The sequence below is a fragment of the Ochotona princeps genome, chromosome 5, assembly GCF_030435755.1.
Source record: "Ochotona princeps isolate mOchPri1 chromosome 5, mOchPri1.hap1, whole genome shotgun sequence".
Lineage (NCBI taxonomy): Eukaryota > Metazoa > Chordata > Mammalia > Lagomorpha > Ochotonidae > Ochotona > Ochotona princeps.
In genome coordinates this window covers 67,410,463-67,436,751 of record NC_080836.1, presented here as the reverse complement: position 1 = coordinate 67,436,751, position 26,289 = coordinate 67,410,463, and the positions used below count along the sequence as shown (strand labels likewise).

The 26,289-nt window shown below is 43.5% G+C and overlaps 1 protein-coding gene across 3 annotated transcripts in view; it reads left to right on the top strand.

Moving 5' to 3' along the window:
* NEMP2 (nuclear envelope integral membrane protein 2) overlaps window positions 1–26,289 on the top strand; it is a 131,502-nt gene that overhangs the window by 100,886 nt on the left and 4,327 nt on the right. For 2 of the 3 annotated variants that reach the window (XM_058664736.1, XM_058664735.1), the window contains exons 3-7: window positions 15,488–15,603; window positions 20,545–20,776; window positions 20,907–20,979; window positions 22,884–22,977; window positions 23,782–23,896. In XM_058664736.1, coding sequence (XP_058520719.1) covers window positions 15,502–15,603; window positions 20,545–20,776; window positions 20,907–20,979; window positions 22,884–22,977; window positions 23,782–23,896 — 616 coding nt within the window. In that variant the 5' untranslated portion in view covers window positions 15,488–15,501. Of the gene's footprint in view, window positions 1–7,255; window positions 7,465–15,487; window positions 15,604–20,544; window positions 20,777–20,906; window positions 20,980–22,883; window positions 22,978–23,781; window positions 23,897–26,289 lie in introns of those variants that run through there. The other variant, XM_004577287.2, reaches the window with a different exon arrangement.

Sequence of the window (26,289 nt, the reverse complement as noted above, 5' to 3'; positions counted from 1 at the left end):
GGTCGAAGAACTTAAGCTAGGGCCTGGTACTATGGCTCAATGACCATATTCTCACCTTGCAGGTGCTGGGATCCCATAGAGAATCTGGTCCATGTCCCAGCTGCTCCACTTCCAATCCAGATCCCTGCTTGTGGCCTGGGAAAGCAGTATAGGATGGCCTAAAGCCTTGGGACCCTGTATCCGTGTTGGGGTACGGGGAAGGCTCCTGGCTTCGGATCAACTCAGTTCCAGCTATTGCAGCCATTTGGAGAGTGAACCAGTGGATGGAGAATGCTTCTTTCTGGCTTTCCTTTCTTTGTAAATATGATCTGCTTTTCCAGTGAAAAATGAATCTTTAAGAAAAAGAAACAAAAAGGAAAAAAAAAAGTAACATCTGCCAATCATCGCTATCCCTAATAAAACAAAACAAAAGCAAAACACCTTGAAAATACAACTCTCCTTCTACTATAGAATCACCTGGGCATAAAAAAAAGAAGGGCGGGTGGGAAGATCTCTAAATTGTAGAGAATGACTGATTAAGTAAATGCTTCCTAAGGGCGTGTTCGTTGCAAAGAAAACTTTTGCAGAGACTGCTTAAGAATCGAATGAATTGAAGGGGTAGGTTTGGGTGGTGCCCAGGCTAGAGATAAACTATTGCTCCAGTGTTGGCAAAATGTAGTTATAATGTAATTCTGCATTTACTAAATGAAGCATAAATCTGTTTTGCTTTTTTACATTTAGAGACAAAAAATACTAACTAACTAGTTTTGTATATCCTTGTTCCTCACATGTACCTAGAAAATTGTAATTATTTGAACTTCATTTTTGCAGATTAACCTATTCATTATTCTTTGCCTATGGATGGTCCTTACCAGCCATCATTTACTTATTACTGATCATTTTTTATTTTTTCCCCAACAAGATTACAGTAGATTCTGAATATTTGCCTCAAATCACAAATATGGATTCTCTGGTTGTTATAGAAGACTAACTGACATTGGAGATGGGACTTGTAATCCACACCAAAATGGAGGACCACTGCTTCAAAGAATTCCACGTCTTTCATCGTCCAAGAATTTGACAAATTATTATTCTTTTTACTAAAATGTTTAATGATTTAGTATAGAAGGAATATTATCTATTTCTTAATATATTACATTTATTCTAATCTTTCCCAATATCATTAATACTTAAAAGTTGTCTATCTTCTCATTTTCACATGATTTGTTTTTTATTAAAATTACTAAACTGATACATGTCAATTTCAAAATTGTTTCTAAGTGAAATAAGCTGAGAAAGACATGATCAACAAGATAATTTTCTGTTTTTATGCTTTCACAAAGAATTGTTGAGAAATCTCTTTTTTCTCTTGCCATGTAAAATTCTAAAAATGTTTTTTTAAAGAAAGAAAGAATGACATAGAGTCCTGTAATCATTATGGTATTGGCTGTTATCATTGCAGTAACAAAGTAAAGCCTTCTTTATGAAAACACAACATAGTAGAACTTTGCCTATTGTATTCTAATTCATTTAATTAAATGTTCTACTTAGAAATTAAGCGGAAGCTCCTAAATAATTATGTTGTTAGCTGAATTTTAATTCTGACTCATAGTGACTAAAACCCTGTAACAGTTATAGAAAATTTATTAGTTATAAAGAGCAAAAACTCTGGAAACAAAAATGCAGAGACTGAAGAGTGAATTGTCTCTTTTTTACATCACACAGAAATCTAATGGAATTAAAGAACGCGGATGATTAAAATAACATTTAGGAAATCTTTTGTTGTTTTTGTTAATAAATACATGTCATGCTGTAGCACTATGGGTTATATAAAATGTATGTATATAGTATTTTATCTGTGATTACATAGTTGCCCAAAGGGCTAACTGCAATCAAGCATGAAACTTTAGACCTCAGTTTATTCCGTGGTCCTAACCCTTTTGAATCCCAAAGGGATTTCAAACAGACTCTGAAGGATATGTTCTGGGAATGTATAGTTGTAGAGGTAAATATTTACAGTCTAAGATTCCCACTTGAATAGCAAGGAATTCAATGACTTGGGCTATCGCTGCTGCCTCCCAGGACCTGCATTAGCAGGAATCTGGAATCAGGAGCTGGAACAGGGAATTCAACCCAGGAACTCGGGTATGAGACATGAGCATCTTAACCCTGCTCAACTGTTCTGTTCAAATCATTGATCTTAACAAAGGAACTTATGGATGATAGAAACAGTGTTCACAACTGTCTTATGTCAGTCTGTTATAGTGACCCCCAACTACAACCTCCTTATTTCACTGAATCACAATGACAGGCAAACTTGTTCTCTGTTTTTTGTTTTTGTTGTTGGTAAAGGCAGGAGCTGGATTAGAAGTGAAGCAGCCAGGACTTGAAATAGCACCCATACAGGATGCTGATTGCAGGTGGTGACTGTATTTCTCTCTCTCTCTCTTTCTTTCTAATTAGAAAGGCAGAACTGCAGAAAGAAGGAGAGACAGAGAGAAAGATCTTCCATCTGCTGGTTCACTCCATAAATGCCAGCAGTGGCCAGAACTGAGCTCATCTGAAGTCAGGAACTAGGAACTTCCTCTAGATCTCCCACACGAGTACACAGTCCCAAGGCTTTGGGTCATCTTCCACTGCCCTCCCAAGCTATAAGCAGATATCTGGGTGGGAAGTGGAGCAGCCAGAACATAAACTGGCACCTATGTGGGATACTGTCTGTGAGAGTTGGAGGATCAGCCATTGAGCCATTGTATTAGCCCCATCCTCTCTGTTTTCTAATGAGAACAGAAAGCATGCCTGTGTAACAACCCAAGGATCTTTGAACAAATCCTTCTGTAGGGAAGTGGTTTGTATTAGTGCTTCATTCATGTAGTTCATCTCTTGGAAAGACCCATGGATTTGCTCATAGTTTCCAAACAATTGGCAATAATCATGGTTGGTTGTTTCCATCTGTTTTGAAACCTTGTTATACAGTGTTGCCAGAGGGCCTAAGAGTTAGCTTAAATCTGACCACACTTTGTTTTCTTTCCCTGTATTTCTAGTAATTGTCTTTTGGAGGGTGTGGGAGAGAGTGTTTATTGCCACTGTCATCATCAAGCACCTTGAACATATCAACTATCCAAAGCTCTTAATAGAACTCAAATGTCATTTTGAAATAAGACTTCATGAAAGGGTAAGAGTAGTGGCTCTAAAATAGTGCGCATTTTTCTTTGGTAGATTCTAACTGTGGAAAACGTGATTATCAGGCTTAGATTTTTGTAGTGAAGGACAAAAACGAACCAGTGTTTTGCCCATAATTCCTCAACACCAAAGAAAGATTATTGAGGAAAGAACACACCAGCAGTAGGATGAAACTGGTCAGTCCCTGGATCTAAACAAAGATAGTTTTCTATTTGCTGTCTGTTTATGCATGGTACATTACTCCAAATCTTGGCAGATGGTAATAAGAAACATTTAACATGTCTGTGTTGGAAGCTTAGGATCCCAGGAATAGGTGAACTGGAGGTTTGGGCTCTGGGTCTCTCACAAGACTGCAGTCAGTTTTAGCCAGGGCTTCAGTCATCTCAAGGCTCTTTTGAGAAGCACACACAAGGTGGGTGTGCCTCACTGCACATCAACTGACTTCCCCAGGGCAGGTGTCTGAGCGATATTGAGAGAAGACCTCTGCACTGGACGTCCTAACCTTGAAAGTGACATCATTTCTGCCATACACTGTTCTTCAGAGGTGAGTCAGTATTTCCTCCCTTGCTCAATGAGAGTGATTTACCTGGGACCTGAGTGAGTACCAGAGGTGGAGGAGATCTTTGAGGTTCATTTTAGAGGTTGTCTGCCTGCTTTTTAGCTTTAGGAATTTTTAAGGGTTTCCTGTGTTATTCATCCTTGTAGACATCTAAGAAGGGTAATACAGTATTTTCCAAGCCATTTGATATTGGAATACCTTTTCCTGTTATTATGCTAGTTTGTCTCTTTAGCTAGTGTTCCAAGGCCTTTGTTCAAAGTAGAATTCTGGAACAGAGAGTTTGTTAGAAATGAAGTTGCTTTCTTGATTTCTTTTTCAGATGATCCATTATAGAGAATCAATTCTATTGATTTTTGCGCGTCAGCATTGTATCCTGAAACTGCTGAATTTGTTAGTTCTAATAGCTTTTTGGTGAATGGAGCTTTTGAGGTTTTGTTTATGTAAGACTGTGTCATCTGCAATCCTTTCCAATTTGAATGACCCTCCTTCTTTTTCTTGCCTGACTGCTCTGGCAAGGACTCCATTGCTATGTTGAATGAAGGTAGTGTAAGTCGGCATCCTTGTCTTATTGCAGATCTGACAGAGAAAGCCTTCAGCTTTACACCATTCAATATAATGTTGCCTGTTGGTTCCTTATACATGGTGTTTTTATTATGCTGAGGAATGTTTTGTCTACACCTAATTTGTTCAGAAGTTTTTTTTTTTATCATGAATAAATGTTGAATTTTATCAAATAGTTGCTACATCTATTGAGATTATCATATGACTTTTGTCTTTCATTGTGATGATGTGGGGTATGTTTAGTGATTTGCATATCTTAACCATTCTTAAATCCCTGGAATGAATCCTACTTGATCATGGTGACTCATCTTTGTGAGTATTTTGGCGATTCATGTATCTATGTTCTTTAAGTCCACCATATGAACTTTTGGACTTGTAGTTTTTTTGTTTTTGTTTTTTATTGTCTTTGTCCTGCTTGTTTTAAAGGTAATGCTGGCCTCATAGGAAGGGTTTTGAAAATTCTATTTTCTGGAACAATTAAACAAAAATTGGTGCTAATTTTTATTTTGTGAAATTCAGCATGAAGTTTTTTGCTGGGATTTTTTAAAGAAAGTGGTCATTTCTTTTTTGAACATTTTTTTTTTTTTATTGTAAAAGCAGATTTACAGAGAGAAGGAGAGGCACAGAGAAAGATATTCCATCCTCAGGTTCACTCCCCAAGTGGCCACAATGGCCAGAGCTAAGCCAATCCAAAGCCAGGAGCCAGGAGCTTCTTATGGGTTTCAAATATGGGTACAGGGTCCCAAAGCTTTGGGCTGTCCTGGACTGCTTTCCCAGAGCACAAACAGGAAGCTCGATGGGAAGCGGAACAGCCAGGACATGAACCAATGCATGCAAGGCCAAGACACGAACCACTGGTGCATGCAAGGTGAAGAGTTTAGCCATTAGGCTACTATGCCAGGCTGCTGGAATTGAATACTAGTTCAGTCTTGCAAATGCTATTGCTCTGTGTAGGTATTCTGTCTCTTCACAATTTATTCTTGCCAAGGAATGTGTTCACTTCTAGGTTATCATATTTGTTGCCATATAATTGATCCAGTAATCTCTAATAATCCTTCGTGTTTTTGTGGTGTCAGCCATAGTGTCTCCATTTCCACCTCTGATTCTATGGAGGCAGGAAGGGTGTTAGTCCTGCCAGCGCCCATCTTGTTTTCTTTCCTTTTTTCCTAGTCTGGCTAAGGGCTTGTCATTCCTCAAAGAACCAGCTCTTCCTTTAATTGATTTTTAAAATAAATCAGTTTTTAAAAATCTGTAGGTCATTTGTTTGTGCTCTTTTAGTTTGTATCTGTGTCTAATTTGGGGACTTTCCCGTCATTATCTTTTTGAACATGTTTTCTTCACGATTGTCATTCTCAACTCTCTCCCGGACCCCACTACCTCAGATACTTGGCTCTTTTCATGCTTTCTAAACTTTTCCATAAGCTTTCTTTATTTCTCTAGAATTTTTTTTAATGCTCCAGGTGTATTTTCAAATAGGTTGTTTTTGAGATCTCTGATTCTTTTCTGCTCTCTTCTGTTATTTATGCCTTCTGTTATAATCAAAATTCCACATAGTATTTTTTTTATTTTATTTTTATCTGAAAGGGAGATTTGCAGAGAGGAGAGACAGAGAGAAGGATATTCCCTCCATTGGTTCTCTCTCCAAATGGCCAATAGGTCCAGAGCTGAGTCCATCTGAAGCCAGGAGTCAGCAATTCCAGGTCTCCCTGAGTGCAGGGGCCCAAGGACTTAAGCCATCCTCTCTTTTCTGAGGCTGTAAGCAAGGAACTGGATTGGTAGTGGAAATATCTGAGTCTGTGGAACTGTATCATGAAACACACACACACACACACACACACACAGAGATCATCTTAATTGTCATAACAAGGCAACTCAGAATGTATCTTCCCATTTGTTTTTTAAGACAAACTAATTTTAAGACCAGTTAGTTGATGAGGGAACATGTTTATACTGTTGCATCCACTCTGTGGTTAAAACAGAATGTTAAATATACCAGTGACAGTCACTACAAAGTTTTAATTACAATGAGAGGTAAGGCAACTGACCGACCAACGGGGACCGACACTCCTTACCAGAGTGTGGCCCCCAAACAGCACATTTACAGGGCTTGTTAGGGGCAGTTTACAGATGGCTTGCAGTGTAGCAGGAGAGGAGGCACTGCGTGTTCCCTGCCTATCTCAGTTGGGCAGCCTGTGCCCATCTCCTCTCCGGTCCAGCGGTCCAGATAACCAGACTCAAGCCTAGACGACATCCATGAGATAACCGGACTCAGACCTGAATCCCTGGGAACTGGGAACCATTGGTGCTGGAGTCACGTAAGGGTTCAGCCTGCAAGCTTGCAGTCTCATACAGTTTCATAGCCAAGCAAGTAAAACAGAAGTTACAAAAGTGAGAATTGCAGTTAGCAATGAGCCATGTTTACTCCATTTTTATTTCAATTCTACAGTACCCCTTTTGTAACTCTGAAATGTGATGGATTTATGAGCGTGTCAGTGTTAGGTAAGCAACCAAATTTCCAATTTGCTATTGGGACATAAAAGAAAAAAAAACTGTCAAAAGGGAAAATAAAGAAACTGGCTTTATTTATAAAGGGGGGAGTGGAAGGGGCCTGCTAGAAGGGTCTTGGTGTTCATCGTGGTGGGGGTGGGGTAAGGGGTTGTCACTAACAGCTCCAAGAACTCAAACCCCACAAGTTAACAGTCAGAGAGGCACCGATCCCTCGCATTCCTTCTTTTGCTCCCTGACGTCTGGCGCGCGGAGCGGGACGACGTAGCCCCAGGATTCTGTTGTGTGGGTCCAGGCCTCAGCGGTAAGTAACCAGGCCTGGATGCAGGCCGACCCGGGCCAGGTGAGGCGGGTTACGGCGGGCGAGGGCTTGGGGCCTAGCAGCCCCAAGGGCAGGGCCGGAGCGGGCGCCTCGGGCGACTCCTCCTCCAGGGAGGCGGTATCTCCTCCCGGCCCGCGTCCGGGCCTCACCGCCCCTTCCGCCCCCTTTCCCCCGGCTCCTCGAGTTCCCCCGCCATTTGTTTTTGGCCGCCGGCCCCCAAGGCTCGGGTGGCGCGGAGTGAGGCCCTGAGGAGGGATGCCGCCTCTGGGGCCGTGGTGGCCGCTGCTCTGGCTGCCGCCCCTGACCCCACTGCCCGCGGGCGGCGTGCGCGGGGAGGAGGCGGCGGCGTTGTCAGGTAACCCCGGGCTCGGGGCAAGGCGCGCACCGGCTCGGCCGGCCGGGGGTGGGCGCTCTCGGTCTCTCTTCCTGGGTCACCCCGGTCACCTCGCGCGCGTGACCACTGGCAGGGCTGGCACCCTTCCCGCCTCTCGGGCTTCGCTGGCGTCTCTGCTGGCAATGGGACATTGCCTGATGTTAGGTTCAGAAGCAACCGCACACAGTTGGGCCCAGCTCCCTCGTAGCACAGAAGCAGCAGAAACCCAGAGACGGTTTGGTTTGTACAGGATCACACAGCTAGTCCCGGGCGGGGAGCATCGGTTCCTTTGCACTGTAGGAGCTTCCGGTTTTAGCTGGACCCGGGTTCTGCTGTCTCTGACTGGTTGTGTGGCCGTGAGCGCTGGTAAAACTGGTTGCTTGTAAAATGCAGGAAAGATACGAGACTGTTGTGGTTCCGGCGAGCACAGCGGAGGAAACAAGCGGTGCCTGCTTTGGAGTGTTCTGGAAGCCCTGACATGCAAAGGGGATTCAGGAAATGCGAGCTTTGACTGCAGAACCCTCTACTAATTTTACCATGAACTTAACATTTCCTGTTTCACCCCTGGATTCCCCCATAAAGTGCCTGAAAGCTTTCCTGGAGGCACTCTTAGTCAGATTCACTGAATGGAGGTGTGTGGGGTGCTTAGCACGTGCCAGGCAGTGTTGACAGTACTTGAACTGCATCATCTGTCCTGTTTAATATTCCTGGAAGCCTTTTTAGGGGAAGGTGCAGTGTATAGTTGTGGAAACAAAAGCCTAATAATAGTATACACAACAAATATTACTGGTAAAAAAAAAAGCGCTTATCTCTAAGAAGATTTTAGACATGGCAACAAAATTAGGAAATGAAATGTCATCTGAGCCCTTGGTTTCTTGTTCGCCCACTGCTTTCTGCACCCTTGGTGAAGTGCATGGCCTGGCGCCTGGCCTGGCTTCTCTAAGTGTTTTGGTTTTCCCCTCTATTTTGTAGATATGCGGAATCACTTGATAAATGGTTTCAGCCAGGGTCACCTGAACCCCAAGATCACTTGTAGACACATATGAATGCCGTTCAGGACTTGGCTTGTTGCTCGGACCTGCAGGTGCCCACCAAGCTGGTCAAGTTCTAATTCAGTGTGGTATGCTCCTGCCTACCCGTGAGCCAGGAAGCAGCCAGGACCCTGTGGTGTGCCAGTGACACTTGTTGCACAGTGAGGGTTAGACCAGGCCTAAGAATCCTTGTGGTTCCAAGAGAGGTTTTCTGAGGAAACCCGAGATGGCATGGTAGTCCTCTCTTCCCTACAGGGGATGTGTTCCAAGACCCACAGTGGGTGTCTGAAACCTCAGGTAGAACTGTATCCTGGCTCTACCATTTTTGTTCCTGTAGATCCATACCTGTGATGAAGTTTAATTAATAAATTAGGCACAGGTAGATATTAACACTGGCTAATGATAGAATAAGGACAACAGTATATAGTGATAAAAGTAGCTTGAGGCTAATGAATTGTTTACTTCTGGAACTTCTCAGTGTTTTCAGACCTTGATTGGCTATACGTGCCTGGATATAGACAATGAAATCACAGATAAAAAGGGAATGCTGTATTTCCTTCTGCAAAACAGGGCCGCTTCGTAACACAGCTTGGATTGGCTGATCCAGAAGGCCCCTTCCTGTTTTGTAGGTCTCTGTTGTACACACACAGGAGGAGAGAACGTTGGTCCGTGATCAGCTTCCAATGATCTTGTTTGGAGGACAGTTAGAGGCACTTGGCACAGGAGAGGCACATGGTGGCCTAGCTGAGAGGAAGGGACACTTGCAGCCTAGAGTCATCTGTCATTGGCAGCTGGTGGGTGAAGTTCCTAGAAAACCATGTGTTTGCCTGAGGTGCACATCATGGCAGTAGTTTCCCAAGCATGAAGAGCAATAGGCCCTTTCAAATCCACAGGCTTCAGAATTGTCTATTGCAAAGAAAAATCTGCTTACCGTTATACTCAGATTTCACTGTGCATCAGTTTGTGTTAATTTCAGTTTCATTCTCATGTTCTTGGGAGAAGCAAAAATCAAGATTTATATTCAGGTTAAAACACTTTGCTTTGCAGAATGGGGAAGTTAGCTTTGTAACTTTGCACCTTTGCTGCTATATGCTAATATCTCTGAAAATAGGAATTTGAGAGAAGAAAAACTGCAAGAAAACTAACTTTATTTGAAACTCCTTGATTCCATTTGGGAGCTCACAAGTTAAGGTTCGCCAGTTTTTGGCTTGTTTTTCCTGCTCTTCCTCCCTTCCCCTGTCCCCAAAGCAAAATAGTCATATGTCAAATGGAGAAAATAGCAGCGTATTTTTAAGGACATTTATATTCTGATTATCTTATAGTTTCATTTGAAGATAAAATCTTTCTATATAAGGACTGTGAATGGTTAAAATTTTGAAAGGAACACAGGTAAAAAATTTTTGTATTAAAAGTGATTTTCAGATCCGCTTAAGATTTATAAAGCTTTTGTACTTTGTAGTATATTCTGCAAGTCTGTTTTAAGTACTGTCTGCTCTCTAAAGTTTTGATGGAATTTTTTTTTTCAAGATTGGTAATTTTTGTTTCTTTTCTTAAAAGATTTATTTATTTCTATTGAAAGGCAAATCTACAGAGAAACATAAAGATCCTCCATCTGCTAGTTTACTCCCCAAACAGCTGCGATGGCCAGAGCTGAGCTGGTCCAAAACCAGGAGCCAGGAGCTCCTTCTGGGTCTCCCATGCGGATGCAGGGTCCCAAGGCTTTGCACCTTCCTCCACTACTTTTCTAGGGTGTGAGCAGGAAGTTCGATGGGAGGGGGAGCATCCAGGACATGAATCAGCACCCACTTAGGATGCTGGCACTTACAGGAGGAACATTAACCAGTTGAACCTTCATGCTGGCCCCGATAGAATATTTTTACTAAATATATGATTATCAAACTCGTTAACTTAAATATAGACATACAGATTTAAGAAAACTAAATGACAGCAACAAAAACCATACAAGGAAGCAGCTTTAAAAGTAGTTAACTGCATCAAGTGCAGTGTATACCATTGTAACTTTATCTTCAGGAAATAATATGTGACTAATTAGACTTTATATGTAGTATGTTTTTTTTCTTATGCGTCCGTATACATATAAAGTTTATAGGGTAGACACAGAAATCATCAGCAATAGTAAAATAGAACATTTGTAGCAACATACTGTAATGACAGTTCTTTAAAAGGAATTGTTGATTTCTGCAGTTTGCCATTGTGTGCTTTTGGACTGTAGTTGGTGACCGAAAAGGTAGGAAGTGAAACCAGCTGAGGGGGAACTGCTGTAGTCCTAAAATTAGATTAGTCGAGTATTTGTAAAAAGGGGTATGCAAAGTGGACCAAGGGATCTGCTTTGTCTCGTAAGGCAGCCCTGACCTTTGGCGATAGAATTAATGCCACAGGTACTTGTCCTAACCGTTAAGACACAACAGCAAAAAATATGCTGATCTCCAAAAGCTGTGTTTCTTGGGAGGATTGAGAGCCTGCTAAGGATGGCCAGGAGTTAAAGGGCAGTGCTCATGGCGGGGCTTACAGACCAGTCTCACCTCAGAAACCACAGGCCGCTGTGGAGAACTGCAGTGGGGACCCTGTTGGCAACATGCTTTAAGTAGCATGCCCATGGTTATCTCTGTAGGCACTGCGGCCTCTCTCTAGCCGTGCTTTCCCTAACCAGGTCAGCACTGCAGGAAGATGCAAGGCAAGCTCTTCTGCTCAGGATGGACTGAGGCACCCTTAGGAGTACTGTGGTTCATGTGTGTCGCACAGAGGTTCCTATGCTATAGGCTCCATGTCTATTGGGCAGGATGGAAGCAGCAGAACCAGGAAGAGGTAGGGCCTAGTGGAAGGTTAGCAGGTCATAGGGACACCACTCTCAAAAGGAATCCAGGCCACTGTGATAGCGTAGTGGTTAAAGTCCTCACCTTGAACACGCCAGAATCCCATATGGGCGCCGGTTCTAATTCCAACAGCCCCACTTCCCATCCAGCTCCCTGCTTGTGGCCTGGGAAAGCAGAAGATGGTCCAAGGCTTTGGGACCCTGCACCTGCATGGGAGACCTGGAGGAAGAAGTTCCTGGATCCTGACTTCGGATCAGTGCAGCATCAGCCGTTGCAGTCCCTTGGGGAGTGAATCTTCGGACAGAAGATACTCCTCTCTGTCTCTCCTCCTCTCTGTATATCTGACTTTGCAATAATAAAATAAAATAAATCTTAAAAAAAAAGAGAAAAAAGGAATCCATGTAAGTCTCATAGGACTGGACTAACTCCCTCCCCCCTCCCACCACCACCCAGATTGCAAAGGGATCCTGGTCCCTCCCCCAGCCCTTGTTCTGCAGAAACTGCTCTTTGGTGTAGGTGCTCCTGCCTGCTGTCCGAAGGCCATCTGCCTTGAGGTCTGCACCCAGACGAAGCAGATGCCAGAGCTGTGTCCTTGAACCTCTAGAAGTGCAAGTGAAGCAAATCTTCTTAAATAAATAAAGGACTGGGGGTGGGGAGGTATTGAATCAAGAGAATACCAACCCACGAATTAAACGAACAAGCTTTTGGCTCCTTCTTGCCTCCTCCCACCCTCCTCTGCCCCTTCCCCGTGACATATTAAGGGTTACAGCACTCAGCCCTCTAATTAAAGGTATGTGAATGATAGGGTGGGGTGGGGGCTGTAGTCTGTGACTTCCAGAATGGATCTTAGGCTGTGAGGAGATGGCAAGGGTCCAGGCTGGAGAGGATGTCTTCTTAATTCTAGGGATTTTAAGGAAAGGGTCAGTGTGTATCTCCTTTTATGGTGTGGACTGGCAGTAGCCAGGCTCAGAGTTTCACTGAGCTTTCAACTGGCTAGGGCAGCATGCCGGGGCAAGCCACTGAACCTCAGATGGCAGCATGTGTGTGCGCGTGTGTGCACACACACATACACACAGCGTTTAAAGATAAATATTTAAATGAGGCTAAAATAATGAATCTGGAAGGTCTCTAACTCACAGAGAGATGGTATAAACTAATAAATGCCTGTGGAATATAAAGAGTAAAACATAGCCAGAAGAAAGGTGAGAGCAGTTGGGTGCCCAAGTTCACACAGTGGATCCAAGAAGCCTTCATGAGATGGTGAAATTTGAGCAAATGCAGCAGTCATTAGAAGGCACAAGCTCTGGAGGAAGAAGGATGCAACTTGAGGTTTAAGACAAGTGGAGGCTGGTGTCTTGAAGACAGGAGGGTTGGTGTGACTGGAGCGGTGGAGTGAGGGGAGGAAAGATAGGGGTCACCAAGAGGCTCCGGTGCTTGGGTGGGGTTGGGGTTCTGGCTCAGTGTGGTCAGGAGACTTGTGAGCAGGTGAATAATGCTTAGTGGTGGATGCTTTGGAAAGGTCCAGATGCTGACTGGAGAAAAGGTTGTGGGAGCGGGGATCATGAGGCACGGTGGGAAGTAGGGAGACTCACAGGGAGGCTGTCACAGTGTCCCGCCTGCAAGATGCCCGAGCGTTGGCTAACAGAGCAACATTTACTCCTGAATTCGAAGTATTGCATGAAAATTGCATTATCTTGCTTTTAAGAACTGTAGTTACCAAATGATTTAGGAGACAGTCTTAAGAGCAAATGGACAAAAGCTTCCTTTGGAGCTAGGATTTGTTTGCAAACCCCAGGTTCAACAAAGAAGACATTTCTGCACATTGCTAATGAAAGAGACCATTCTGTAGGAGCCAACTGGGCTCTTGGTTAGCAGGGCCCCTTCAGAGAGGTGGCACCCACGGGGAGCCACCTGAACCTCGGGGCTTCGCGGCTGGGTGCGAACCTTCTCAGGCCACTACTGCCCTGGGTACGTCCGGGGTGATGGGAAGAGCCTCTTGCACCGAGGACTCCAAGCATGCAGGTCACTCAGTTTTCCCTGGGTCTTGCTGAGAGGCCCACAGGAGACTTTAATTTAAAGCATGTGCACTTCCTCAGAGCTGAATAAGATGAAATGATATGATTGTCACAGTGGAACGCATTGATCCTTGTGTAATTTTCCTGGGCTGTATTACCGCCTGGGAACCCTGACACTTAAGCAGTTTGCATTTTATGTGGTGAGAATTCCTGGGATCCTTTCCTGAAGTCTGCCTTCTCTTTTCTCCAATGCGTAGTGTTAAGAACATTTCAAGCCAGGACAGGGACTGAATCTGAGCTTACTCAATATTATTCTTTAAATGGATGTAATTGTTGACTATTTATTGCTTGTTTCCCAATCCATCCCCAGTGTTGGCCTACCAGGTTGTTCCAGCTTGATTTCAGATTTTTCTGGAGAAGCATTTCAGCACACTTTCCTTAGAGTTGTCAGTTGAGTGTAAGGCCGTTTCTACGTGTATCCATACACGTTCCCTGTTTCTGTCTTGCATTGAAGAGTACTTGAGACTTTCATCCCACTTCGTTTCAAATGGTAGCCGCAGAGGACCATATATTAAGTGGAAAATTCCAGAAGTTATTCATTTTGGATTATACAGCTTTCTGAGTACCATGATGAAATCTCACACCATTCCACTGTGTTCTGTGTGGGACATGAGTAATCCTTTTGTCTAGTATATCCAAGCTATATGTACTATCCTCTCGTTAGTCACTTAATAGCCATCCAGGTTATCAGCTGTCAACGTTTCATAGTGTTTGTGTTCAACTCTTATTTTACTTCCTTATGGTCCCAAAGTACGAGAGTAGAGACCGAGAGGAGATACCCAGGCATCAAAGTGTGGGATAAATCAACTTTGGCACTGCATGGCCATGCTTCATGGTATGGGGGAAAAACACGTACAAGGCTTGGTACCATCCACAGTTTCAGGCATCATAGCCATGGAACATGTCTCTCATTCATAAGGGAAACTACTTTCTCCTCAGCAGCTTGCTGCTTCTCCAGTTATTTCTTCCCTGGTTGAAAGGCCTGACTCTCCACTGACTCACTGGAAGCCTTCATGTCATCTTCTCCTTCATCAAAGGGATCTTTAAAACCTTTTAGTCTTACTTCCAAAGTGCTCCTGCACCTGTTCTCTCTCCCGCCTCACTTGGCTCACTTCTTGCTTGGATTTCTGTAGGCTCCTTTATGGTTCATCCGGAACTGCCCACTGCTCACTGAATGCTCTTTTCTAACAGACACATGTGTTCCTGTCACTTGCTCCTGCCTGGGCAACTCCCATTTTTATTTTTTTTTCCTACAGATGCATTGTCAGCCGTTCTTCCCCTGCCTAGAGCCTAGGCAGCTGGCCTGCACAGACTGCAGCATCTAGACTTCTTTGCCTTTGGTTTTCCCCTGGGTTTGGCTAAGTCAGCACACTGCCAGGTCTGCTCCCCACACCCTTCCTTTACATTCCTCCAAAGTTCTGGCAGTGACTTAAGCCACCAGAGTGCTGTGCTCCCCACTCCCGCAGCTCTAGTAAGGGGCGCTCCTCCCGTGGCCATTTGGAGCCTAAAGGTGTCGAATGCTTCCTGCCCACATCTTTGCTGCAATTTTCAGTGAAGCCCTTTTGAGTATCAGCTGTAATTCTTGTGTGCTCTGCTTTTAGGCTGATGGCCACATTGATTAAGCGGCAGTGACCCTTGCTTAGCTCTGCCGCTGCTAGTGTCCCTCACTGCAGTTTGGCCTCCTCGCCAGCAGTAGTCAGGTGTTACTGCACTGAACCACCCATGATCTCTCTGACCTCTGCTGCACACATGTGCCCCCTCAACCCCAACTTCCATCTTACTGCCTTCTGCTTACCCTCTGCTCCCCAACTCCTATTTCGTTCTTGCTGGGAAGGAGCCCAGTGTCAGCGTGTCCTGTACTTCCTGTATAGGAGGCCTTATGTATGCCACAATATGAACACTGGACTGTAATATTTTATCTGCTACAGAGTAAAAAGTATGTAGACTGTTATTACTAGGTAGAAGAATTATTTCCTGTGAGTTATTATTTTCCTGTGAGTTTAAAAAAAAGGAAATTCTTTGCAGATTAACTGTTAAGGAAATTCTCCTATTTTCCAACTTTCAGTTTCAAAGTGCACAATGTTGAAGGAGATAGATTCAATTAAAACTTTTCAGTCAAATTGTTACTGCTACAATCAACATTCCCAAATGGAGTGGACAGCTATCTGGTCAACTGTGCAGGTAAGATTACTTTTTTTCTTTTTTTTTTTTAATGATTTATTTATTTTTATTACAAAGTCAGATATACAGAGAGGAGGAGAGAGAGAGGAAGATCTTCCGTCCGATGTTTCACTCCCTAAGTGACTGCAATGGCCGGTGCTGCACTGATCTGAAGCCAGGAACCAGGAACCTCCTCCATGTCTCCCATGCAGGTGCAGGGCCCCAAAGCCTTGGGCCGTCTTTGACTGTCTTCCCAGGCCACAAGCAGGGAGCTGGATGGGAAGTGGAGCCGCTGGGATTAGAACTGTCGCCCATAAGGGATCCCGGGGTGTTCAAGGTGAAGACTTTAGCCTCTAGGCCACGCTGCCGGGCCTGGTTACTTTTTTCTTAAGATTAATTTTTTGGGGGAGAGGGGAGAAAGGCAGATTTATAGCTAAAAAAGAAGAGACAGAGAGTGGTCATCTGTCCACTGATTCAGTCCGCAAATGGCCACAATGGCCAGAGCTGGGCTGGTTCAAAGCTGGGGGGCACAAGCTTCTTCTAGATCACCTACATAGGTGCTGCTTCTAGATCACCCAAGTACTTGGACCACCTGCCGTTGCTTTACCTAGGCATACTAACAGGAAACTGGACTGGAAGTGGAGCAGTCAGCATTCAAACTGGCACCCATATGTACCACAGTTGGAGGTTTAACCTACTATATCCAGGTGCCAGCCTCGTAAGATTACTTTTAAACCACATCTGAGGAAAATAAAACATTTCAAGAGAAGAAGGGAAAGTCTCTTTGGTGTGATGTGGAACAGAGTGTCAGGATGGATGCTAATGTGAGGATCTGTGGAGTCTGTGTGGTAAAATGTGTGGGGAGATTACTTCCTGCCTACTCTTCAGCCTCTCCCCAGACCACCCCAAGTGAATATGCATTCAGGGGATCACAGCGTGCTCCTGTCTCAACTACAGTGCAAGACAGCACTCACCCAACTGCTCTGTGAAATAATCGCATCTCAAGTTCTTCCGTGTCAACCTTGTGGAACAGCCACGATGCCGGTTGCTCTCAGTAGCCCAGACCTCTGCTTCATTAAACATCTAGTGAATGTTTAGTGAGCACCTCCTATGTGCCAGGAACTGCTCTAGGCTGTTAGGATCTATAAATGAGCAAAACAGATCCCTGCCCTTGTGGTCACAGTATTGGGGTGGAGAGTAGCAAGCAAAAAATGCAATGGAGAAGATGACAAAGCAAATGTGCACTATGAAAATGGAAAATGTTAAGTAAGGTAAGTAGGACAAGAAGACATTTGAGACAGATTCTGATGAAATGAGCAAGTTACCTCAGGGAGAAATCTGGGAAAAAAGAGTGCTAGGCTGAGGAAACAGATGGGCCCTTGTATGAGCGAGGTGGATTTGGACCTTACTGGTAATGCACACCACGTGGGGCACTTGCTTAAGGTGGTATTTGTTAGGTTTTTCCACTGTAAACTTCGCTGTTTTGCCTTTATTGAGTATTTTGGGAAAATGATTTGAGATGCCCATATCCAATTCCTCATCAAATTTTCACCCTCTAGACTCATCATCTATCGGTGGTGCTTGTTTTAATCAACTGTCACCATAAAGCTTATCAATGGTGATTTTTAAAAAAATTCCTTTATTCTGTGCCCATTGACATTCTGCTATGAGGAAACACTTTTTCCTCTTGTTTATATAGATCCACATTATCTCATGAATTGCTAATTTATTCATTGGACAGCCTAATGCTTGCAAAATTTATTTTGACACTCAAATTGTTCTGTATTTGTCCGGTAGGAACTCCTTCAAGCCAACCCCTGTGTCCTCTTAACTTGTGCCTGTCGTTTTTGATCATTTATTCATGCTCTAATAAATCAATGCATTCCAAAGTCATGCTGTAGTTTCCTAGCTCCAGCTATGAAACCCTACATTTTGCAAGGAGCATTCAGCATTAGGTGTGTTCCTTGTTAACTGGGATGTCACTGCCATGTGCTTACCCACTCACAAAACTACGTACATATCTGTTTCCATCTATCAAAAACCAAGGTTCCAATATCTGCAATAACAAAGGAGTTCATGCTAATCTTCCACTTTTCGGTGTCTTAACTCCATCCTCTAATAGTGAGGAATCTGGTTCCCATTATTCTCAAGATATGTATGTATTTATTTGCCTAGTCCTGGAATGTAGTGAAAATGGTTTCAGAATTGCTAAGTCACACGGTTGTGAAAGACGAACCTGGAAGCAGGAATTTAGTATTTGTTTACACCGTTTATCTTCCATGTGACCATGCCTAGTTTGAATACTGTGCCCAGAGGTTGCCTGAGTGAACTGATTCCCAGGCCACATCCTGCCCTTTGGTATAGTCTGATTAGTAATTCAACATGTAGTTGGTTTTAGTTGTTTTCATTTCAGGCTTTCTTCCTGTCCTGGTTGATGCTATCACCACAATTTCTGAGTAAATATAAAACTGAGGTGGCAAAGTCTGAACTCTAAAGGTATTCTCAGGTATTCTCTCACTCCCCCTCATCCCTTCTTTGAATTCCTACCCCACCTTTGTTGGGAGTCCATCTTAGCAGTTTCTGGTGGATTATTCCTGTATGTTTACTGATGACAGCAGGTGGTAAAGCATGCAGGTGGGACTTGCAGCTGTGAGACTAAGGAATAATTGTAGATGGAGAGACCCAGTGATTGTTCTGGATTGAAATCCAGAGCAGGGGAAGGGCCTGGAAGAGCAAGTGGAGAAGAACTGGCCTGAAAGTTTGGGGAAGAAAGTGTAACAAGGAAAAGGGAGCCATTGGTATGTCAAACAGCCATTGCTATGTCAAAATCATTGGATGTTGGAGTTAGCAACATGGAGGCTGAGGTGCCCATGACAAGGGCAGCCTGTTGGGGACAGAAGCCTGGGCTTCACAGTGGGCTGAAGAGAGAACAGAGGGAGAGGAACTGGGGACTGGGGTGTTGGGAACTTTTTAACGGAATTTTGTTGCAAGGAACTGGAAAGAAATGGGGGTAATTGGTGGGACAAAGGGAGTCCTTGGAAGATTGTGTGTGTATGTGTGCATTTTTGATGGGAAAAATATCTTTGTTAAGTGGGGGAAATATCAGCATCTTCTGATAAGAATGATCTAGCAGAGGGAGAACATGTGGATGGGATGTCCTTGAGCAGAGGTTGATGGAATCTGGTGCACAAACTGGGGGCCGGCCTTTAACGTTAGAGAATGTAGGTTTCCTCCATGGCAGGAATGTCCTCTCCACAGGCAGGAAACAGGGCTCATGTCTACGGATATGAACAGGTAGATGGATATAGGCATAGCAGCCAGCCTACACATCTTGCTGCTTTCTTCATTTTTGGTGATGTAGGAAGACTTGTTGGCCATAAGTAAGGATGGGAATGGGTACTGGAGAATCTAAGAAGGAGAAGTTGTAATGTCTTTTGTGGAGAGTAGACGGACAGTAGCGTGTGACACAAATGATTGCAGCTTTTCAAGTCTCACTTCAGGTTCGCAGTTTGGGCTTGACAGGTGAAGCCAATGTGCATTTCTGTAGCACAGTCAGTGGCACAAATGCCAGAGTGGAATACTTAGAGTTGGAATTTTTTTCAGATGAGATTGACAAAGCAAGAGAAGTCCAAGGGACTCCAGGCTCATGCATTTGGATGATGCAGCACTGAGCATGGAGTTGAGCTGTGTAGGAAGGGATTGAAGACATGAAGAGAGCGAGGAACAGGGGAAGGCTATTCAGACCCTGATCAAGGTCATGTAGGCAGGGTGGTCAGCCAGTGCAAGAAGTGCTGTGGGACGGGGTGGCAGTTTGGTAGAGAGCGTGGCCAAGGCAGTATTTGGCGAAGAGAGTGAGAGCATGCAGAGAGTTCTGGGGCCCGGGGAGTTAGAGCACTAGGAGGAGTTTTGGTATGTATACCCTATAGGTTAAAAATCCCCAAGAAGAATGACAAGGGTACAGCTGTGAGCCTGGAACCCAAGTCCAAGAGATTTGAGGGTTTGGTGGCTGACACTGCCTGGTGACAGAGTGTAAGCTAGTGCCTTCACTCCACAGTAGACTTATTCTACTGTGGGGCAAAGAGAAGGAATGCAAGGGGGTACAGCCAGGAGCATCGTTGTTTGCTGACCGTGGAGTTGTCACCATCTGCTGGTAGCTGTCAGTGGTTGTACAGCTGGTATAAGAGCCAAGGCCAGGATCTGGTCCTTCTTCAACAAGCATGGTCAGAGAAGCCTGAGCTATGTACAGAATCAGCTCATCCACAAGGAAGCATTTGTCCTTCATTATAATACAAGTCGGTACAGACAGAGACCGTATATTCATTATGTTTGAAACTGAATAGTTTGCCAGGCTAGCATGGTGGCTTAGCAAGCTGATCCTCAGCCTGTAGCTTTGGCATCCCATATGGGTGCTAGTTTGGGTCCCAGCTGCTACGCTTCTGATTTGGTTCCCTGCCTGCGACCTGGAAAGCAGTGGAGGATGGCTGCAGCTTTGGACCCCTTCACCCATGTGGGCTTCCTGGAGGAGGCTTCTGTCATCAGCTCAGTTCTGACAATTGCAACCATCTGGGGAGTGCACCAGCAGATGGGAGGATCTCTATCTCCATTTCTCCCTATTAACCTGCCTCGCAAATAATAATTTAAAAATGAATCTTTAAAAACAAAGTTGAATAGTTTGTCATCTATTCACTTTCTATCTCCTCCTCCTGTATGTATCTCTTGCCCACAGCAACTTGCTGGTACAGAGCTCAGCTCTGGGGAAGGAATGTGTTCTTTCAGGGGCTTCTGTGGCCCAGCGTATGTTTGGACTGAGACGCAGACCCACGGGATCAAACCCGGGGTCGGAACGTGAGCATGCATGTCGGAGTGTCTGTCCTCAGCCAGTCCTCTCTGCGCAAATCTATAAACTGCTTAAAGGAATTGTGTGCTTCTCTGCTCATGGACTTCCTTGTTTTTGTTTTGTAGGTGAAAATTACTAGTCCAGGCCTGTTCACCATTGTATATATCACAGAAAGCCATCATTGCCAGTATCCAGAAACCATTCTATCTTTTATCAAATGTGTGATTCATAACTTTTGGGCACCAAAGGAATCTAATGACGTGACCATAATTATCCATCCGTATGGGGAGATGGCGTGTTTCTCTGTGAAGCCTGCTGGGGAGATGCTGGCCTACAAGATAAGTGTGAAACGAAACAGTAAGTCTGTGTTTATTGTTCTTGACTTTTTGGATTCAGTGTTTCTGATGTGACATTTCAATAAATCAACTTTTCTTTCACCAACATTACATTGACACAAAATATTTGTTGTTTGTCTTTTTTACTCCAGTTGTAGATTTCAAACTCTTGCTTGCATGTGTGGTGGGCGTTTTTATGTTCTTCCGTGCAAAGGCCTTGAGTCAGTAAGTATACATTTTTACCTTGTTTGTGAATCAAAAGGAGAGTACAGGAACCAGCGTGTAGCACACCAGTTCAAGCTGCGGCCTGTGACACCGGCATCCTCTATGGGACTACCAGTGAGAGTCCCATTTCCTGTGGAGCTTCCTGCTAATATGCATGGGAATGCAGCACATGATGGGCCAACTGTTTGGAGCCCTGCCACCTGTGTGGGAGACCTAACTGGAGTTCATGGATCCCGACTTCAGCCTGGTCCAGCTTGGGCTGTTGCAGCCATTTTGGAAGTGAAGCATCTTACGGAAGAGCATTCTGTCTCTCTTTCCCTTTGGCTCTGCCTTTTAAGTAAATAAATCTTTAAAAGTAATTGTGGGAGTATAGGTCAATTTTGACCCTAGGCTAAATGTTTTTATACGAATGTATGGCTCTTGTTTTAAGTTTTGCAGATACTAGATCTGAGGATTGTGCTTGGGAGATCTCGAAGCAGGAGTGGTTATTTGTAGAGCATGGTAGTCCAAGTTACATAATGCTTTCGCGCACATTGTTTCATTTTATGTATCAGCCCATCATCACACAGCTGGTTATCAGCTGAGCTGACATGTGCACGCAGCCTTTTAAATGCCAGGTGCCTTGCTCTGTATTCTGTTAGAGCTGCTTCACAGATATGTGGCTCTGGGACAGAAGCTAAACTCAATAACTGACTCTCGGATAAACATTCTGATATCTAGTTTCTTGCTCTTTTTGTCTTGAAAACACACACACATACAATACTTCATAATATTTTACTTGCTTATGCTAGTTAGAACCTAACATTTATTAGCTGTCTTTGAAAAACGTGTTTTATCTATTTGAAAGGCACAGGGGGAGAGAGAGAGAGGGATAGCGAGAGAGATATCCTATCCAGTGGTTCACTCTCCAGAGGCCTGCAACAGCCAAAGCTGGGAATTCCATCTAAGTCTTCCCCATGGGTAGCAGGCATCAACGTCTTGAGCCATCACCTGCTGCACCCTTCAAGGGACACATTAGCAGGAATGGGGAGCAGAGCTGGGACTTTGAACCCAAGTACTCTGGTTTGGGATGCAGGCATCTCAGTTGACATCCAAACCATTACTCTGAACACCTGCCCCATTGTCAGCTGTTCTCAGTGTTGTGCATTATTAAGCTTTTCCTTATAGTGCATGTGTTAGGGAACCTTTTTTCTGCCCAGGACCTTTTGAACATTTAGAATATCACTTGCAGGCCATTCAAAATTATTGACTTAAAACTTAGCATGGTATCTATTTATAGAATTTCAAGTCTCACCCATGGTTACCTTGGCGGGACCAAACTAAATGTTCTTGTGTACCTTGTATGTCCTTCCGGACAGGTACTCCTCACTCATGTTGGTGTAACTGTATGTTGAATGTTATCCATGGGCCTCTAAACCAGACAGACCAGGCAGTGGGTACATAGCACGAATAGTAAAGTTTGGACTCAGAAATCCAAATTCTGAAATCCAGAATCCTCCAGTTAGTAGATAACTGGCTTGAGGAAGGTCCTGTAACTTCTTAGTGAGTTAGTTTCCTCCTTTCTAAAACATAAGTGGAGGCAGGGGAAAGGGGAATGTGGCCTATTTGACGGCTGTTGTGAAAGCCAGGAAAATGCCTGCTGTGTGATTCATTCTCAGCAATTATTGCTGGATCAGATTCTGAATATAGAAGGTAACACAGACATTCTGTTTTGAGTTAGTGGCAAGGTATTTACCATAAACTTCAAATACTGATTTAATTTTGAAGAGTACGCTCACAGTATGTAATTTCAACTGCATCTGAGGTTTTTTCCTTTTTGGCTACCGTCACCAGGCTAAATCATATTTTTCATATTGACAGTGCCACTTGGCAGCTTAATGATTTCTGTGTGCTTATCTTAACAGGAGTCCTGTTTTTTATTACTCTTCGGGGACTGTGCTAGGTGTTCTAATGCCATTAGTCTTCATCCTGCTGTGGGGGAAAAGGTACATCCCAAAGGTAAGCATACTATGTGCAAATGAATAAAAAGTAGAAACTGTGATCCCACAGACATGGCACACTAATCAAGATGAATTAGCGCACTACAGCTTCCAGTACACACTGTGTTCCTCCCTCTATTCGAACTGGTTCCCAATATGTTGGTGTCTTGATTTTGTTTTGTTTTTTGGAGATTTGCTTTTATTATTATATGTAGGTCTGAGTATTACAATTTCGGGATACTTTGTATTTTTCTCTGGTTTCATGTGTCTTGCTTCTGAGTGGCAGGAAGCTGAATCTGTGTGGAATGAGGATTTCTGTTATCTTGACAAGCCTAGGAACCTCAGGATACTGGCCTTGGAAGCCTTAAATAACAGAATTGCTGCATCTTGGGCTTTCTCTGTTCCTATTATTAGCTCCCAAGCAGACTGTGAATTAAATCATGTTCTAGACTTAGTTGAGAACAAATAAATAAATATCAAATCATCATAGTAAAAAAATCATCAACTGATTAAAGCTTGCCACATGCCAGCATTATTTTTGCAATAGTTCTTTTCTTCATGACCACGATTCTTCAACCTTAACATCCACACCAGCCCCCTGGGGAAGCTTGTTACCATGCAAGTTTGGTTGAGCAGGGCAGCTCCTGGGCAAGCTGGAGCTGCCATCCTGTGGACCGTCTGGTGAGGCTTGGCTTTGTAGAGTTCCTTCGGTCCAGATCAGTGTGATGGGAGTTTCTCAAGCCAGGGGTTTATTTGTTTGTGCTGTTTTTGAGAATGAACAAACAAACAAAAAATTGTATCATTTATTTTCTTCCACACACAGTATAGCACCTTTTGGGCTCTAATGGTTGGTTGTTGGTTTGCTTCAGTTTATGTTGTGTGCCAATTGATGGAAGATATGAACTGGCTGTGGTATGAAAACAGAATATTTGTATTAGGTAGGTAAATTTTCTAACAGTATGTTCTGTTATTGGTAAATCTGAAGAGTACCACTAGAGACCTTCTTTTGACATCTCTTTCTCTCTGGTATCTCAATTTTGGTTTTTGGAACTAAAAGGAAGTGCTGTTAACATTGTGTTTTATTTTATTTGCAGAAGCTGGTGATTTTAGCTATTGGAAACTTTGTGTTCAATAATTTTCTACTATAGCATCTTCTGTAGTTTTTTTTTATACTTGTGCTCAAAATAGCAAAAAAGAAGATATTAACTGTACATGCTTCTGAATTGGGAATAAGCTGTGTCCATATCTAACTTGTAATGTAAAAGTTACTCTAAAATGTGGCCCTTAGTTTCTTCATATTCAGTATAAAGGTGAGAAATCCTAAAAATAGATGATTAATGAAAAAGTGATGTTTCAGAAAGGGTCTGAGAAAGTATTCATTTTGCTTTTTCTTTGGAGACAAAAATTTTATTTTGTCCACTGCTTAGAAGCAAAGCGAGTGAAAATTAAAGTGTAAAATGCACATCAGTGGATGTTCCAAAGTAAAAGTAATAACAGTGAAATATTAGCATAAAAATTCATCAGAAGCACAAAACAATGTCTGGCACACTATGAGGAAAAGCTGTGAGTTAAATGTAAAACACACTTTTATGTTTAAATTTAAAACATTGAAAGTTCTTATCCTTGATCTAAAATGAATTTTGATTAGTTTTTGATTCGTTTTTTTTTAAAGATTTATTTTTATTACAAAGTCGGATATACAGAGAGGAGGAGAGACAGAGAGGAAGATCTTCCGTCTGATGATTCACTCCCCAAGTGAGCCGCAATGGGCTGATGCGCGCCGATCTGAAGCCAGGAACCAGGAACCTCTTCCAGGTCTCCCACGCGAGTGCAGGGTCCCAAAGCTTTGGGCCGTCCTCGACTGCTTTCCCAGGCCACAAGCAGGGAGCTGGATGGGAAGTGGAGCTGCCGGGATTAGAACCGGCGCCCATATGGGATCCCGGGGCTTTCAAGGCGAGGACTTTAGCCGCTAGGCCACGCCGCCGGGCCCGTTTTTTATTAGTTTTTAAAAATCGTTTGTTTTAATTAGGAAATAATGACCTTGACAGAATGAATTTTCCCCCAACTTTAAGGACCAAGCTCCTCGCCTAATTGCACCCCTTCAATACAAAAACATCTTTTTTTTTTTTTTTTACTTGAAGGACTTGTTTTAAGTTTATTTTTCTTTTTATGTTAGTTTTCTTCCAAAAGTAACTACAGGTATCATGTATGTTACAAAGAATACTTCAGGATTCTTTTCTTTTCTTTTCTTTTCTTTTCTTTCTTTCTTTCTTTCTTTCTTTCTTCTTTCTTTCCTTCCTTGCTTCCTTCCTTCCTTCCTTTCTTCATTTTCATTTTTCTTTTTCTTTTTCTTTTTTGTTTTCTTTTTTTTTGAAAGAGAGAAAAGGAAGGGGAGAGAGAGGAAGAGAAAGGTCTTCTATCTGCTGATATATTGCACAGTAGGCTGTGACAGTGGACCTGAGCCAGGCTGAGGCCAGGGCCAGGGGGTGGCCAGAGCCCAAACGCATGCCATCTTGTGCTGCTTTTCCCAGGTGTATTAGTGTGGAGTCGGAAAGCGGCACCGCTGGGATGTGAATGAGCAGTATGGGATGCTGATCTTGCCTTTTGAGGCTCTACCTGCCATGCCACAACGCCAGCTCACATGATTCATTTCTAAAAAGCAAGAGCATTGGTGGGCGAGGGGTGGTGCTGTTTAAAGACACCAGCATGCTGTATGAACACCGGTTTGAGCCCTGGCTACTCCACTTCTGATCCAGCTCCCTGCTAGTATGTCAGGGAAATCAAAGAGGGTGGCACTTGGACACCTGCCATCCCAGAGAGACCCAGCTGGGATTCCTTACTCTCTGGCTTTGGCCTTGCCTAGCCTCAGCTTCAATGGCTATTTGGCAGTTGAACCAGCAGATGTAGGATATTCTCTCTCTCTCTCTTTCTCTCTCTCATTTGTCTCCCTCTCTCTGTGAAGCACTCTCCCTTCCAAATAACTAGATTAAAATGTATGAGAATAAAGACAAGAGAATTTTCCTGTGCAATCATCAAATATTAAATTTTAAAAAATCATCTGTTCTCCAGGCCATATCAAGATTTCTCACTCATCCTTGATGACTAGTTTTTATGAGCCAGGGTATAGTCAGTCCAGAACCACATTTTGCAACTGTTGTGTCCTGTGGGTCCCTTTAAATCTGTAACAGTGCCTGTTTTCCTCACAGCGATATGCTGAAGGGGCCAAGTTATCTGTCCTTTAGAATGTGTGCTAGAATCTTCATGGGCAGAGACCAAATGTTTTATAATTCCTCCGTGAGGAACAGGGAGACTAAATTGCAGATTGTCATTA